This window comes from Galleria mellonella, unplaced genomic scaffold (assembly GCF_026898425.1).
Source record: "Galleria mellonella isolate WM207_F2 unplaced genomic scaffold, CSIRO_AGI_GalMel_v1 utg72, whole genome shotgun sequence".
Lineage (NCBI taxonomy): Eukaryota > Metazoa > Arthropoda > Insecta > Lepidoptera > Pyralidae > Galleria > Galleria mellonella.
This window is the reverse complement of record NW_026442144.1, coordinates 687408-703925: the sequence shown is the minus strand read 5'-3', so window position 1 is coordinate 703925 and position 16518 is coordinate 687408. Positions and strand designations below refer to the sequence as shown.

General features: G+C 38.1%; 2 protein-coding genes across 2 annotated transcripts; one reads left to right on the top strand and one right to left on the bottom strand.

The window, feature by feature from the left end:
* Positions 1–6630: 6630 nt before the first annotated feature.
* On the top strand, positions 6631–10599 carry LOC113517030 (suppressor APC domain-containing protein 2). The gene is made up of 3 exons (XM_026901546.3): positions 6631–7995; positions 8923–9132; positions 9463–10599. The coding sequence occupies exons 1-3, from the start codon at positions 7027–7029 to the stop codon at positions 9574–9576; spliced, it is 1293 nt and encodes a 430-aa protein (XP_026757347.2). The 5' UTR covers positions 6631–7026; the 3' UTR covers positions 9577–10599.
* On the bottom strand, positions 9843–11938 carry LOC113517032 (28S ribosomal protein S18b, mitochondrial). The gene is made up of 2 exons (XM_026901550.3): positions 11353–11938; positions 9843–10051 (listed from the first exon to the last, which is right to left on the bottom strand). Exons 1-2 carry the CDS (start codon positions 11749–11751, stop codon positions 9899–9901), a joined length of 552 nt encoding a protein of 183 aa, XP_026757351.2. The 5' UTR covers positions 11752–11938; the 3' UTR covers positions 9843–9898.
* Positions 11939–16518: the final 4580 nt, after the last annotated feature.

Sequence of the window (16518 nt, the reverse complement as noted above, 5' to 3'; positions counted from 1 at the left end):
GAGGACGACGAGGAAGTAGAAGACGACGACGCTACCGTCAGAAGAGAACGAACGTCGGATTGGGTTCGTCGAAGCACGCTGGCACTCACAATGGAGCCGCATGTACCAGAGATAGAAGAAGTCACCGGCAAGCGTCAGGGGTTCGTCCCATCGAGACCCGTTGAAGAGGATTCGAGAGCGCCGCCGCCACAGCCGAGCAGCGACGCACTTCACCGGGACCACGCACGCCACGTTGACCCACATGCCGCCATGCCTACGATAGCAGCAGCGATGCAGTCGATGAAGAAAGAAGAACCGGTGCTGAAGGTGGGCATCGATTGTAATGAGTTTATCGCCATGCAGATGGCCGCTCGCAACATACTGCCCTCCACAGCGTCAAGAGTCACCGAGTTGCCAGTCTTCAATGGATCGTCGAGCGATGGTTACCATGGAAGATGGCCTATGAAGAGAGCGCAAGTCAACTCACAGAACAAGAGAACCTAGCAAGACTGCGCAGAAGCTTGAAGGGGGCCGCAAAGGACGCGGCACGCTCCTATTCGTCGGGTCTACGACCGCAGAAGAAGTAATGAAGATGTTAGCCGCGAGGTTCGGCCGCCCTGGAGCACTCGTCACAGCCGAACTGAACAAACTCCGCGCGCTACCACGACTCTCGGACAACGCAAGAGACGTCTGCCTCTTCGCAAGCAAGGTGCAGAACGTCGTCGCCACGATACGAGCGCTGAACAAGAGTCACTACCTCTACAACGAAGAAATAGTGAGAAACGTCACAGAGAAGATGCCGTCGGTACTACGCTTCAAGTACTACGATTTCGCCAACGACCAACCGGAGGGACAACCGGACCTCATAACACTCTCTCAGTTCCTGCAAAGGACCGCCGCACGATTGGAAACTTCGCCCCCGCCGAGGAGATACCGTCCGAAGATGGAAGACGGCGAAGACATACACGACGCAGGAGAAACCCGCTACACCACCGTGCCCGATGTGTCGACGAGAGGGACACGCTCCATCGGACTGCAAGACGATGAAGGAAGCGGACACATCGGCGAGATGGGAGCTAGCGAAGACTCATAGGCTGTGTTTCCGTTGCCTCAAAGTGAGAAGATTTCGCCACGCCTGCAAGAGCAAGAGATGTGGAGTAGATGAGTGCACGCAGACTCATCACCCTCTGCTGCACACCACGCGACAACAGCCGGAGAATGAAGTAACACCACACGTCGTCGAGGACAAGTCCGCCGCAGTCACCGCATCGGCAAGGGAAAACGACAAGATCGCGTTCCTGAAGATCCTGCCGATACGAGTCACCGGTCCCACGGGAACGTGCGACACCTACGCGCTACTGGACGACGGGTCGACTTGCACCATCATCGAGACGACGGTGGCGGAGCGAATCGGTGCTACGGGTCCCCCCGCACCATTCTACATGGAAGGTGTGGCCGGGGCACGGATCAACGCAGCTCAATCGACGCGTGTTCACTTCAAGATCCGCGGGCGGAATTCACAAGAATACACAGTGGGGGCACGGACGATGGACAGACTGCAGTTATCACCGCAGTCGGTACCACGCAGCGTCATCAAGGGCTGTCCACATCTGCGGGACATAGAGAGGGAATTGGTCTACGAAGAGGGCAAACCGACGGTACTGCTGGGGCAAGACAACTGGCACCTACTGCTGGCCCACGAAGTCAGAAGAGGATCCGACACGCAGCCGGTCGCATCACTCACCGACCTGGGATGGGTACTGCACGGTACGAGTCGCGGCAGGACAAGACAGCAGGTGCACAGAATCAGCCACATAGTGACGACACATGAAGAGGAACAATCGATGGAAGAAATGATGAAGCAACATTTCGCGCTCGAATCGCTGGGGATCGCACCGAAGAGGTTTATGAAGAGGAACGTCGCGCCCTACGCATTTTAGAAGAAAAAACTCGTCCGTTACCGGCGGGAGGATACGAGACGGGGTTACTGTGGAAGAAGGACGACCCTGTGCCGCCGGACAACTATGAATCGGCAATGCGACGTCTCCAACTGGTCGAAAGGAAATTCGACAAAAACGAAGAACAGTGGCCGCGTGAAGATAGTTCAAGCGACGATAGTCAAGCGAAAACGGGAGAAGAACGCGTACACAAGCTACAGAACGCGACGCAGTTGTCTATAGCATTACCCGATCCGTCACGTTTTTCTAATTGGTTGAAACTTGTTCGCAGTTCAGCACGGGTGTTGCAGTTCATCGACCTCCTGCGACCGACCAGTCAACGCTGCACCGCCATCCGAAAGAGAAACAAGAAGAAAGAGAGCGCCGACCCCACTTGGACCCGCACGAAGAAAGTCGATAGAGAGAAGACGAAGATGAAAATCAAGAACAGCAATAGTCCATCTGTGTGTTTCATCCCCATAGACACACACTACCTAGATTATGGATTCGCGCGATGCAACAAGAGGCGTTCGGCAACGAAATCGCAGTATTGAAACATGGGAAACAGCTGCCGTCATCCAGTCGACTCATACAGCTGTCGGTCGTCATAGACAACGACGACATTCTGCGACTTCGATCGAGAATAGCGGCCGCCGCCGATTTGTCAGCCGAGCAACGAGAGCCCCCATCGTCGACGGAAACCACGCCTGGGTGCGCCTATACATCGCATGGGTGCATCGGAAACTTCAACGGCGGCTTCGAGATCACCACGAACGAGGTGCGACAACACTTGTGGGTGTTGCGCCTACGACACGCCGTCCGCAGTGAACTGAAGAGGTGTCAGCTGTGCCGCCTACGAAGAGCAAGACCGGCGCAGCCGTCAACGGGCAACCATCCACAGAGCAGGCTGGCGCATCATCAGCGACCGTTCACGTTCACCGGCCTAGACTACTTCGGGCCTATGACCGTGACAGTGGGCCGCACTCACCAGAAGCGGTACGGAGTGCTCTTCACCTGCTTAACGACGCGCGCAGTCCACCTGGAAATCGCCGGCAGCCTCAAAATGGCCCTGCGGCGCTTCATAAGCCGCAGAGGGTGTCCCACTGAGCTATGGTCCGACCAAGGCACCAACCTCAAAGGTGCTGACGTCGAACTGAAGAAAGCAGCCGAGGAAGCCATCCAAGAAGAGTCATCAGTCCATTTCATCCGGTGACGCTACATTCCCCCGAGCGCACCCTTCATGGGAGGTGCGTGGGAACGGTTGGTGCGTAGCGTGAAGACCGCACTAGCCGCTACGTTGAACGAGCGGGCGCCCAAGGAAGAGGTCCTCCACACTCTACTGGTCGAGGTCGAGCACACCCTTGTCAACATCGGCAGACGACGACAGCGCCCTAACCCCCAATCACTTCATATTGGGCGGTCCATCGCGCGTCCCACTGCCAGGCAGCTTCACAGAGAGCGACGCGGCGGGACACAAGGAGTGGCGTGCCAGCCAGAGGCTAGCTGACTGCTTCTGGAACCGGTGGGTGAAGGAGTACCTACCCGAGTTGCAACACCGGCGGGAGCCCCGAGCTACACACGGAGCCATCAAAATGGACGACCTGGTCCTAATAGCTGATGGGACCTTGCCTCGCAACACGTGGCAGCGAGGCGTGGTGGTGGCGACCTACCCTGGACCAGACGGCGAGATTCGAGCGGTCGACGTGCGGACGAACAAGGGCATCCTACGGCGACCCACTAAGAAGCTGATCATACTGCCCACATCGACATCGAGCGACGCGAACACGAGTTAACTCCAGCTACGAGAGCTGCGGCGGGAGATTATGTTCGCGACATTATTTGTATATATCGTAATTTATAGTTGTTAAGTCCCTAGTTAATCGTTTCTGTATTCTGTTATTTATATAGATTTACATAGATTTAAGATAGTGTAAGTTAAATAAAGTATTCCTTTGCGTGTTGTCATTATTACCTACGAATAGAAATTGTAACAATAAATAGAATTAAGAAATTGTAAATTGCAATAAATAGACGCTATAGAGTACCGAACTGAAGAGACACGCGTCTCGTTCATTCTCGCCCCGTCCCGCTCGCACAGATCGCTAACGCGAGTTGGAAATGTTATCGTGCGAGCGGGCGGGTATAAAGATAGGCCGCCTCCCGTCGAGCGGCATTCGCTTCCGGGCAGCGACGCACTACACTCGAGAAGAAATAGGACAAGAAGAAAAAATACTCTCTTCAGACGGTACCGGAGGCTTCAGAATAGTAATCGCTGTGTTTCACTCCAGCCTGAACCAACGCCCCTACAGTCCACGCTCACCGTACGGCAGTCCACACCGTTCAGTTAACCGTTCGTAAAATAAGATCTTACAAAAAAAATAAATTAATAGTCCGGCAACGGTTATTAATGGACTGTATGAAACTTATTACGATGATGGTAGTTAAATAGGAAACACAAGAGGATAATGAAAGTGGAGACCACTGACCTGAAGCTTTGTAGTTAGCAGGATTAAGTTCTGGCTTTAGGCTTCCCAGTACTTCTGGCTCGTTCGAACTTACTCTCAGATCCAGGTTACCTATCCACCGCCGATCAGCAGTGCAATGCCCTCCTCTCAATCAGCCTCTTGATTATGTGTAATATGATTAAAAAAGCGATACGAAAAGAAAAAACTATATTCGCGGCAATATATGCACGCGTGCGATATTTTAAAACAAGAACGACGACAACGAACGTACGTTCTACCGACACATTCGATAACAACCGACAAGACTTTTATTTTGTACGATAATGTTGTTAGGCAAAATTTATTTAAGCTACAATTCTTAACAATGATAATGGAATAATAATCCCATCTGCGCTTACAGTATACGTTGGCTGTGCATCAGTGAGGGATGATACGTGAGAATAAAAAGGTAGGTCTTTTTTTCCTAGGGTATACCGTTTCCCTAAATATTGAGAGCCTATTACACTTCGCTATTGGGATACCAAATGTGAATTTCAAATTTGTTTTTCTGTGAAAAGGCAGGTCATTTAGCCCGTCATAATGAATAACACATAAATTCAGCATGATGGTTTCCAGAGGCTACTATGTGGAAGTCGCCTGACAAGGTTAATTGCTAGCAATAGGCTATGCCAAATGTTTTGATTCAAATGGACCTATTTCGGTTCCTCCACATTCATCAATCTTTTCATAAACACTTGCCCGTTACGGGTATTTTTAATTTGGCTCTTCTTCGGTATTTTGCCTATTTCCTCGACATACGCATGTCTAGGCCCCTAAAAATATCTCCAGGGGAATGGGATTGTTAGTAATCGTAGTACGGTATATTGCTAGCAATGGATCTAATAGTTCTATTGCTGGCAATATACCTTATCAGGTCGACCTCCAAGCGTTTCTCCATAAAAAATATCTTAGTTAATTATTGTAAAATTCGTCACGATTGGTTTACTAATCTGCTTCTATACTCATCTATCATCCGTCACTGGTGCTCCCCGTATATCGATAGCGCAGACGGGATTACCATTCCATTTTCATCCATAAGAGAACCGACATTATCATTTATTCCTGCTTCAGTGTTATTTGAAATAGCAATTATCATCATCATCAGCCTATAACTGGATATAGGTCTCTTCCCAATTGCAAAAGACATTACATTAATGAAAATTTATATTTGTTTTCTAGTTAAAGTCTAATGTAAAGGTTAAAAAATAAAACACAATAAGTATCTTTATGATGTTTCTTTTTGGGCTCTATTATTGCACGATAGATATACCTACTCAAATATTTCATTTAAAATAATTTATTAATTCTTTTATTTGCATAAAAATGTTCTGGCTTGTTTTGTTACGATTAATCATTTGATTTTACACATAATGTGCCACTAGAAAATGTAACGAAAAGGCTATGAAATTGTAAAATAAAAAATTACAATCCAAACAAAAATTTCAGTAATTTGAATAAGTTAGGTTTGCATATAAATTTCTTAGAGGACTAAAAAGCTCGCAAAAACTTAGACATCTACATACACACTCACAATAATACAAATGCAGAGATGAAGTTAGAGTATACGATTACATTAATAAGCAATGTTTTTAAGAACGGTCCTACTTTTGAGAATTTGCCTGAATGAATATATTGATACGTGCTATAGTCTTTTTATATATTAAGACTAACGCTGAGGACTAGCTATATATACATACAAACATGCATAGTATACCGTAGATATATTATTATAAGTATATATACATATATATATACGTAGACAAATTATAAGTAACATCCATCCTATTACTATAATAATAATTATTTGTAGTATAATAATAATTATTTATAGTAATAATAAGTTTACTATTGTAATATTTTGGAGAAAACAATAAAAAATATCTATTTATCTATAATAAAAGTGAAAGTTTGTGAACATGGATGTAAGGATGGATGTTTCACGTAAATAGTACTTAACGGATTTGAATGAAATTTGGTACACGGATAGATCATATCCTAATTTAGAACATAGGATAGTTTGTATGTGTTTAAAATATACTTGTATATACCTAATTATAATACTATAAAATATACAATTTCTGACGGTGTATAATAGGCATAAATCTATGTAATGTTTTGATGTTTTATAATTAAATTGAATGATATTGTAATAAAAGTGTCAATATATTAAGAGTCTGCTACAATGGTGGGTGACCCGCGACTCCGCGACCGTCTCTACCTGCTCGAAGCCCGAAATGCTGTTTGACCGGTTCTCTTGCTCGCACTCGTCGAGCTATACTTGCAAATTCACTCACACTACGCCGGTCGCCTCGCCCACTGCCATCACATATTACCGTTCAACAAACGGTCACCTTTTTATTCTCATACATGTGCTCTTGTGGTCAGTCAACAAAACGACCGTTGGTGTTTATGTGCTGTGTACAGAGATACAATTAACAATAGATAATGGCTATATTGAATTAAAATTATATACTTTAAATTGTAATGAGCATAGTATATATTATATTTTTACGTGTTATCGGCCTTGAAACTTACTCATTGACAGGTGCTCAAATCTAGTGTTTATTTTAAGTACCTAACCTATTCAAGAAAATAACACTATTAATATGACTCAAATAAACCCAAGAAATGTGGATTCTTTACCGAAGCAGTTTGTTTCGGCAATGAGGACATTGTTCGATATTATGGATGATAAACATACTGGGTATGTAAAACTTACAGATATCGAAAACCGTTGGCGTGATGATCGTACAAAAGGTTTACCCCGTGGTGTCATAGAAAGCCTTCAGAAGGTCGCCTCCCACGATGGATTACTAAGCTTTAAACGATTCTGTACGGGTCTTAAAATATGCCTTCTTCGTAATCAAGTTGAAAATGCCTCCCATAATGTGGATCGACTAAATAATGAAGTCACAAATTCAGGTATTCGTGCACAGGGACAACGACCACCTTCTGCTCCATTATTAGACGTAAACGATGTTCAAAATATAGATAGAAATTGGAATGTTATGAAGTCTTCTGAAACCTCAGCACAACAACGAACTATCAGTATGCCTCAACTAATAGAGCGGACAGATCCTTCAATTCAAGAAACATTACATCACACTCCAATTAATAATATACCTAAACATGATCAATCCAGGCCTTATGGGCCGCCAAAACCACCAAGATTAGAAAAAAATCCTTTGGAAAGAAAAGAAAATTCTAGACTTAATTACAAATTAGAAGAAGAAACAGTTTTTGATAACGAAGAAATGACTGACACAAAAATAAATTTTGAAGACATATCTCAAGTACTGGAAGAACGGAGTAGAGGTCTTGGTGATGGCCGATCAACTAATGAAACCCAATCACAAAATATGCGTCGTGCATCTCGCCGACGTGAGCCGCGACGACATACTTTACACAATGGAGTCGATTATAATCTTTTGAAGAGAATGAAACAAATTGAACAAGAAAAAGACGTTTTGTTACAAGGATTGACAGCTGTAGAGGAAGCGCGCGAATGGTACTTGAAACAATTAGGAGAAGTACAAGAAAAAATGCGTTATGCAGGAAGAATGGGTGTCTATGTCGTAAGCTAAAAAAAAATTTTATTAAACATTAGCTTTTTGCAAACTGTTTCGTATGTGTGAATTACAAAAGTAAGGAAACTAATGCAATGAACCACGCCTATATGAGATATAAACATAAAACGATTAGTTGATTAGAATTATTTTGTTTAATTCTGCCACCAATAGCTTACGCGCAACTGCCAACACTCGATGCATGCTAATGGTGCTGGTATTAAATAAATCTAATCAACTAACCAGTGATATGGGCGTCCGCAAAATAACACTTAGATCAGCAAAATATCAAAATAAAACGTGTTTCTTTACGTGATGTTGAAACAAACATATAGACAGACAGACAAATATAAAAAATGTAATTCATCGTTAATTCTATTATTCTTCTATTGCCATTTTCTTAAATATTTTCCATATACATATGTACATGGTATACTTACAATTTTATAATATAATCAAGATAATATATGATAATATAGATCTTATATGAAAACAGGTCTGTGTGGTTGTCAAAAGTATACTCGTATAACCGACTTCAATGACTGAACCTATTTTATTAAAATTTCTATGAGACCAATCTTAAGTATATCCTTTCAGATAAAAAAGAATTATCCAAATCGATTTACAATTGATTGAATTATGAAGTAACAAATTAAAAAAAAAATACAACCGAATTGAGAACCTCCTTCTATTTGAAGTCGGTTAAAAATACGACCCTAACAGACATATCAATATACATAGGTAGGTACTATTTATATATTATAATGTATAATAATAGTAGATTACAAAGTTGGTTCATTAACCAATTTCGAAAAAGAAGGACATTAATATATTTATATATATAAAGATATAAAAAGTAAATATATTTATATAAAGTAATAAGTATGTATTTATAATGTTAGTTATTTTTATTACTGATGTGTACAATTTTTTTAGGAACCTTGGAGTGAAGCACATCAAGAACGTTTAGAACTACTACGAGCTCGCGTGTTAGAACTCAATCGTCAGCTAGGAACTCTGGCAGCTGGTTGGAGAAATGGACAACTATCACTTCATATGAACCTGGCATTACCGATGGCACAACTTTCAACATCCAACGCACCTAATGCTTCTATGCTTCAGTCTCAAAATCGTATGTTAGCAGAGGTCTGTCAGCAAATCGTTAAATCCTAATATATTCTACTTTAGAATACCTTTATATCTCGTTAAAGCGAAATTATTTTTTAAGACATTTGAAAAAGTACGAGGTTCTTAATTTACTTATATTTTTTTGTAAGTCACGCGATAACTTCGCTGATTCTGAATCGATTTTGAAATTCTTTTAACGATTTATAGAGTTTATCTGTGTATTAATTATTACATATTAATTATTTTTTGGTTAGTTTTTTTTCGCAAAATCTTATTGTTACCTATAAGAACCTCCTTTTGGAAGTCGCTTAAAAAGCTGAGATTTCCTATTTGCTACTTTTGTTTCAGGAGGTAAATAGAAAAAATGAAAGGATATCAATTCTAGAAAGAGAGAAATCTGCACTCATCAGGGAATTATTAGTTCAAAGGAATAGAACTAATTTAATGGACAATTTCACATAATGCACATTATAACCAGTTGTTTGACAGTGAGCTATAAGTGTTCTATCATATATTATATAGTAACTATTAACACTGGAACATTATGATTTTCAATATTATAACTATTAATAATTATCATTATGATATGTGTTGTCTTCCTTAATACATCATTAAAAATAAAGTGATATACTAGTCTATAAAGATATATCTTATATTAATATTTAAGTGCCATAGAAAATTATGCTTCCTTATAATAATAACTAATAAGTTTTGTGCAATAAAAGAACTTTTGGAAAGTATATTTTATTCAACTACATAAATTATATTTTATACATATAACATACTAATTATTTGCTGTTTTATTGTATAATGAGTAATCATATTTCCTAAAAGGAACATCATATGTAAGGAGACCTTGGTCCCATGCTCTTTCAATAGCTACAAGTAATTCTTTATGCTTCTTTTGGCAAAGACCAGTTTTGTAAGCATCCAGTATCTGAAAAAAATAATACCATTAGTTTAATTTCCACTTGTTAACAATAGTCATCATTATGGCAAATGTAACATTCGACATACACACAAGTATTTTAAAATTCAATGCGGCAAGAAGCTGGTGCTGCTATCGCTCAGATTCGGCCTGTTATTTGTGTTTTCCAATCAATGTCATAGAATAAAGTATACTGGGTGTATTAATTTCAATTCATAATTAATTAATAGTAAATACACTGCTTACTTAATGTTCTGCTTTTCTCATGGTTGACTGATAGAGAATGCCATTAGGTGTTAAGTCCACCATATTAAGTACACTTCCTTATATTATATAACTGTGCATTGAAGTATAAATAAACAAAAATGAAATATGAAATGTGTACCTAACCAATATGGACTATATGGGTTGGGTATATTTAGATACAATAATGTTTTTAACCAAGAAACCAGTGCCACAACTTTATAACTAAGCTTGTAAACTAATATCCAGCTAGTGAAGTTTTGTGTCAACCATGCAATTCTTGTAATTTAATAAAAATATACGTAAAAATAAAAGAGTCAATATTTTTGGTAAGTAAATAAATATGAAAATATTTAATGATATAATCAATTCATAATATACTACTTTTTTTTTATATAACTTAAAATGGCAAACTAGCTGACGGCCCACCTGATGGAAAAAGGTTACAATCACTTATAAACATTAGCAGTACTATGGAGATAATAGAGTATACTATTGCGCCCATGATACCATGCATTGCCATTCCTGAGAACTAGTGTTATGCCTATGGGATTTTGCAGTGAATTTACAAGATACAGCCTTGTAAATTCACTACAATGTCCCACCCTCAAAACCGAAAGGGTGGCAATATGGCAGTGAACTTTTATTGTGAATTTTTCATGCAATAGTTTCTTGAATAGGTCAACAAAGTATTCTAAGTTGTATAAAAAAACATAGGGCAACTTTTAAGGGGAGGCAAAGCCCCGCGGTACCGAGTTGCTATACATTCATTCAGTATCTGCCAAAAGTTAATGCATGAATTAATATTTTTGAATTTTACTATTTAACATAAAAAAATTATGATGGTGATTTTAACAAAAATGATGGTTGATGTTAATATTTATAATTTTATAGGAAGTTTTTGTTTGGGTAATTTTATATAAGTTTGGTCAATCTGTCAACTAGTTATCACATTTATTTTCAACTTCATTAGGAGAATATTCAAATTAACTAATTTCATTTTTATTTATTATTTATTTATATGTATAATAATGGAGTATTATATTTTCTGAATTATTATTATTTACCTGGCCAGTATAGTCAGATATAAACTGCTCCAGCAGTTTTGTATTCCTATGATCCAACACTAAATATTCATCCCTACAAATGGGACAAGGATTTCCAGTAGATATAACACCATTCCTGACACATGATCTTCTTGTCTTCTTTGGTGGAAATCCACCTTTATGATTACGTCGATATAATGTCCACACTGGATTGTCTCCATAAGTTTGTTTATATGCTTTACTTTCTAAATATCTCATGCTAGTTTCAAGTGGGATAATTTTGGTTCTATCTTTTGTAGGATCTACAGGCTGTTCTTCACTAGGATTGTCAATTTGATCGGAATAAAATCTAAGACTAGTTCTAAAGTCAGCTATAATGATTCTTTTAATTAAGAACCGCGTGTTGTTATAAATAGCCATTGTGCAGATTTAATTAAATAATATAAATACAAATTATCAGATGATTTTTTAAAGTAAGTTTTTACTGGTGTGGAGTGTGTAACTAATTTAGTTTCGTTTAATTTACGATAAATCGAAATTATAACCAAAATTTTGAAATGACAGTAACATCATAGAGTAGACGAGAACAGACACTATGTCACAGATACAGTCATATGTGGTTGGTATTTAAATGTTTAAATTAGATTGAGGATAGTACTTACGACTACCTACCTAGATATATTTACTAACATCAACTGTGGCGGGAAACGTTTAAAAAAGCGGGAGTGTTTTTTGATCTTCTTTAAATTAATTTTATTTTTATTTATATAAGGATTAGTCTTTTTTATATATTGTGTATTAGATTGTATATTTAATTGTATATTTTGTAGTAATAGTGTTTGTTGCTGTAAATATTGGTAAGTAAATTACCTATATTAACATTATGGATCCACCTATAGACCCTGGGGGGACAACCCCCCAGGTGTCTGCAAATATAACTATTCCATTCAATAATAGTTTTGATATATTGGGTGAATCTAGTATGGACACAGATGGTTCTAGCGTTGCAAGTTCTAAACGTAAGCGAGTACGTGGTGAACGTCGCATTTGCAAACATTGCAATAAAAAACGAAGGAGGCACACCAAGGGTCTTGAATCTAAAATTAAAGATAGTGATTGTCAATGTATTGAAGATGAGAATCAAACTCAAGTATCAATACCAGTTGTAAACAATACCGAGTCTGTTAAACCTGCTTCTCCACCCAGTACTTTAAGCAGAACTTTGTACAATGCCGAGGATATAGCACCTTATGTCGTTCATGTACAAAAAAATGAAACACATCCTAATGATAACACTACATTACATCCTATTGCATTTGGTCGCTTTTTACACACTAATAAGATAAATAATATAGTGAATGGTAGCCTCAAAAGAATAGGAAGAAACCGTTTATCGCTTTCTTTCTCAAATTTTGAAAATGCAAATGCATTTTTAAATAATAGTAACTTAGTGACACATAATTTTAAGGCATTTATACCTTCTTTCCATGTAACCCGTATGGGAATTGTGAGGGGTATTCCTAAAGATTGGACAGAAGAGGAAGTAATCCAAAATATATCAGTACCGATAGGTTGTGGGAAAATTCTAAAAACCAGAAGAATAAAGAAAAAGACAATTAATGAAGGACAACCAAGTTTTATTAATACTGAAACCATTGTTATTACTTTTGATGGACAAATATTGCCAAAAAGAGTATTTATGTTTTACACATCATTAACTGTAGATTTGTACATTTACCCTACTATCCAATGCTATAACTGCTGTAGGTTCGGACATGTCAAGATGCAGTGTCGTTCAAATCCTCGGTGTTATAAATGCAGGCAAAATCATACAGGTGATAAATGTGAAGTAGATGAGGAAAATGTTTCTTGTATCTTGTGTAATAGTTCTCATTCAGCAATTAGTAAAAAATGTCCTGAATATGCACGTCAGAAAGCCATTAAAGAAACAATGGCCCATAGTTGTGTTTCTTATGCTGAAGCATCAAAATTTCATCCTCCAACTTCTAAACTATATTCAGATGTATTAACATCATCATCTCCTTCCAATAAATCTCATTTTCAATCTTCTTTCCTTAAAGAGAAATCATCATTACCACATATACAATCATCATATAAAAAAACAGTTACACTTAAACCACGCTCTCCTCAAAAAATACAACAAGGATATGATCGTTCTGCCCATGAAGCCATAGTTAAGGAATATAATATTCCTGCTCCCTCTAATGGTTGTGCATTATCATCAAATAATATTGACAATAATCAATCCATCATTGATATTATTCTCATGCTTATTAAAGTGTTATCGCAATCAAAAATGATACAAACAACTTTACCACCGTCCAACGATGCCATGTACAATGTATTTTCTCAATTATTAACTTCTCACAATGGATTACAAAGTCCAAATAATTCAGTGGAACTGTCGTAGCATAACAAATAAGAAATCAGACTTATTTTATTTGATTAATAAATATAATCCTTTTATAATAGCTCTACAAGAGACTTGGTTAAAGCCAGGATATCCTTTTAGGATTTCAGGCTTTACAAGTCTCCGTGATGATAGAGCTGACGGATATGGCGGTGTTGCCATATTGGTCAAAAACTCCCTTCTTTTTTCTTCTTTTTCGCTTCCTATATATAGCGGCATTAATGCAGCTGCTATAATTATAAATGGTATCTGTTTTGTTACTTTATATATTCCTGATCCTACATGCCAAATATATTCACAACTAGAACAATTATTTTCAATTTTACCTAAACCTTTTCTCGTAATGGGCGATTTTAATGCTCAGCACCAATCGTGGGGCAGTTCTACTTCTAATTTTTATGGTGGAAAACTCCTGACGATAATTGACACTTACAACTTATGTATTATTAACTCAGATGTACCGACACGTAGAACTGCACCGAATGAAGGGTTTAGTGCTCCTGATATTTCAATATGTTCTTCTGATTTAGCTTCTTCACTGTCGTGGTATCCTCATTCCTCTACCTTCGGAAGCGATCACTTTCCCCTCATTCTTTCTTTTCCAATTTCCATTCCCTCAAGTCGAAAGAGTGGTCCTCGACTTAAATATAATTTATCAAATGTAGACTGGAATATTTACAAACAATATTTAGATAATAAAATATCGGAGTTACCTATTGTTTATCATGGAAATGAACATCAATGTTGTAATGACTTGATAATTAATATGAAGGAGGTTGCTGATTTATTATTTCCTGTTAAAAATAGTGCTTCAGGGAAAAATTCCCTCCCCACCTTGGTGGGACAAAGATTGTACGGAAGCAATTAAAAATCGTAAAGAGGCTGAAAAAAATTATAATAATTACATGACATCAGAAAATTTTGAAATTTACACCGCAGTTTCACGTTCTACTCGAAAACTACTGAAAAAAAAGAAATTGGAAGGTTGGAGAAGATTTTGTTCTTCTATCTGTCCAGAAGTTAATTCATCAGTCGTTTGTTATAATATTAAAAGATTCAGATCTGCCTTTAGTGATCATACATCACGTTCTGCACTCGATTTAACTTTAGCGAATAAATTTTTAGATTGCCTTGCTCCTAGTTATGTGCCGGAATGCCTTTACAATATTTCTCTATCCGTCTCTGACGAATTATCCGAACTTGAGTCTCCTTTTACTCTTGTAAAACTTAAAGGTGTTCTAGCTTGTATTAAAGACTCTGCACCGGGAGAAGACGGTATACCGTATTCCTTTTTTAAAAATGCTAGCGATGCGACATTAATTTACTTTTTAAATATAATTAATTCCATAATTATTTCGGGAAATATACCTACTTCATGGAAGTCTCAGATTATTATACCATTTCTAAAGCCTCATAAACCACCTTCTGAACCATCTTCATACCGTCCTGTTGCACTTTCGTCTGTCTTACTAAAGCTAGCTGAACATTTAGTGAAGAACCGTCTAGAATGGTTTTTAGAAAGTAATAACTTACTATCCCCGAACCAGTTTGGTTTTAGGAAAGGTAAGAGCACCTTAGATAATGTGAGCATTCTTATTTCAGATATTCATATAGCTTTCTCACAAAATTTGTCAATCCTCTCAGCCTTTTTAGATATAAATTCTGCCTATGATAATGTAATAATTTCTATTTTAAAAACTAAATTACAAGCTTTAAATGTACCGGTAATGCTTTCTAATTTCATTATTAATATTTTATCAGAAAGAACAATACATATGGATCTAGATGAAGATACCAAATTATCTAGAACAGTATGGAAAGGCCTTCCACAAGGATCTGTTCTCAGTCCAATTTTATTCAACATATACACATACGATCTAGAATCATTCCTTGATAAATCCGTCAAAATTTTACAATATGCTGATGATCTCTTATTATATTTTATTGCGAAGTCCATAGAATCTGCTTCTGCCAAATTATCTGATTCATTAGATTTGTTAAAAACGTGGTTAGATGCAAATGGTCTTAATCTTTCTGTAACCAAGAGTAGTGTAGTTTTGTTTTCAAGAATGAGATCACCGCAACAAATTAAGGTGCTTTATGATAACTCATACATTCCTATAAAGACTGAAATTAAATTTTTAGGTATCGTGCTAGATAATAAATTAACAGGTCTGTCCCACTGTAATTATATTTCCACGAAATGTGAGCGTAACCTCAACATTCTTAGGTGCCTTGCTGGAGTTTGGTGGGGAGCACATCCCGTTTCACTAAAACTTGCTTATAATGGTCTTATAAGGAGTGTCATTGATTATGGAACTTTTTTGTTAGCTCCAGGAAGTTCATTTGCTTTTAAGAAATTGGATTTAATTCAATCAAAGGCCTTGAGGATTATCTCTGGAGCAATGAAATCAAGTCCAATCAATGCTTTACAGCTCGAAGTCGGTGATCCACCTTTGGTTTTAAGAAGGCAATATTTATCTGATCGCTTCTTTTTTCGTTGTTTACAATTATCTGATCATCCGCTTATTCAAAAGTTATCTCAACTATATATCTTTATTTCGTCTTCATCTTATTGGAAACATAAAAAACCTCCATGTTTAATACAAAGTTATGAAAAATATAAATCCATAGAATCTCCCACTTTTACATCGTCCTGTTTTCCCATTTATAAATGCTCATATCAATCTTTAGTTTTATCTCCTAATATTAAATATGATTTTGGGTTATCAAAAAATGATTCAGAATTGAATGCC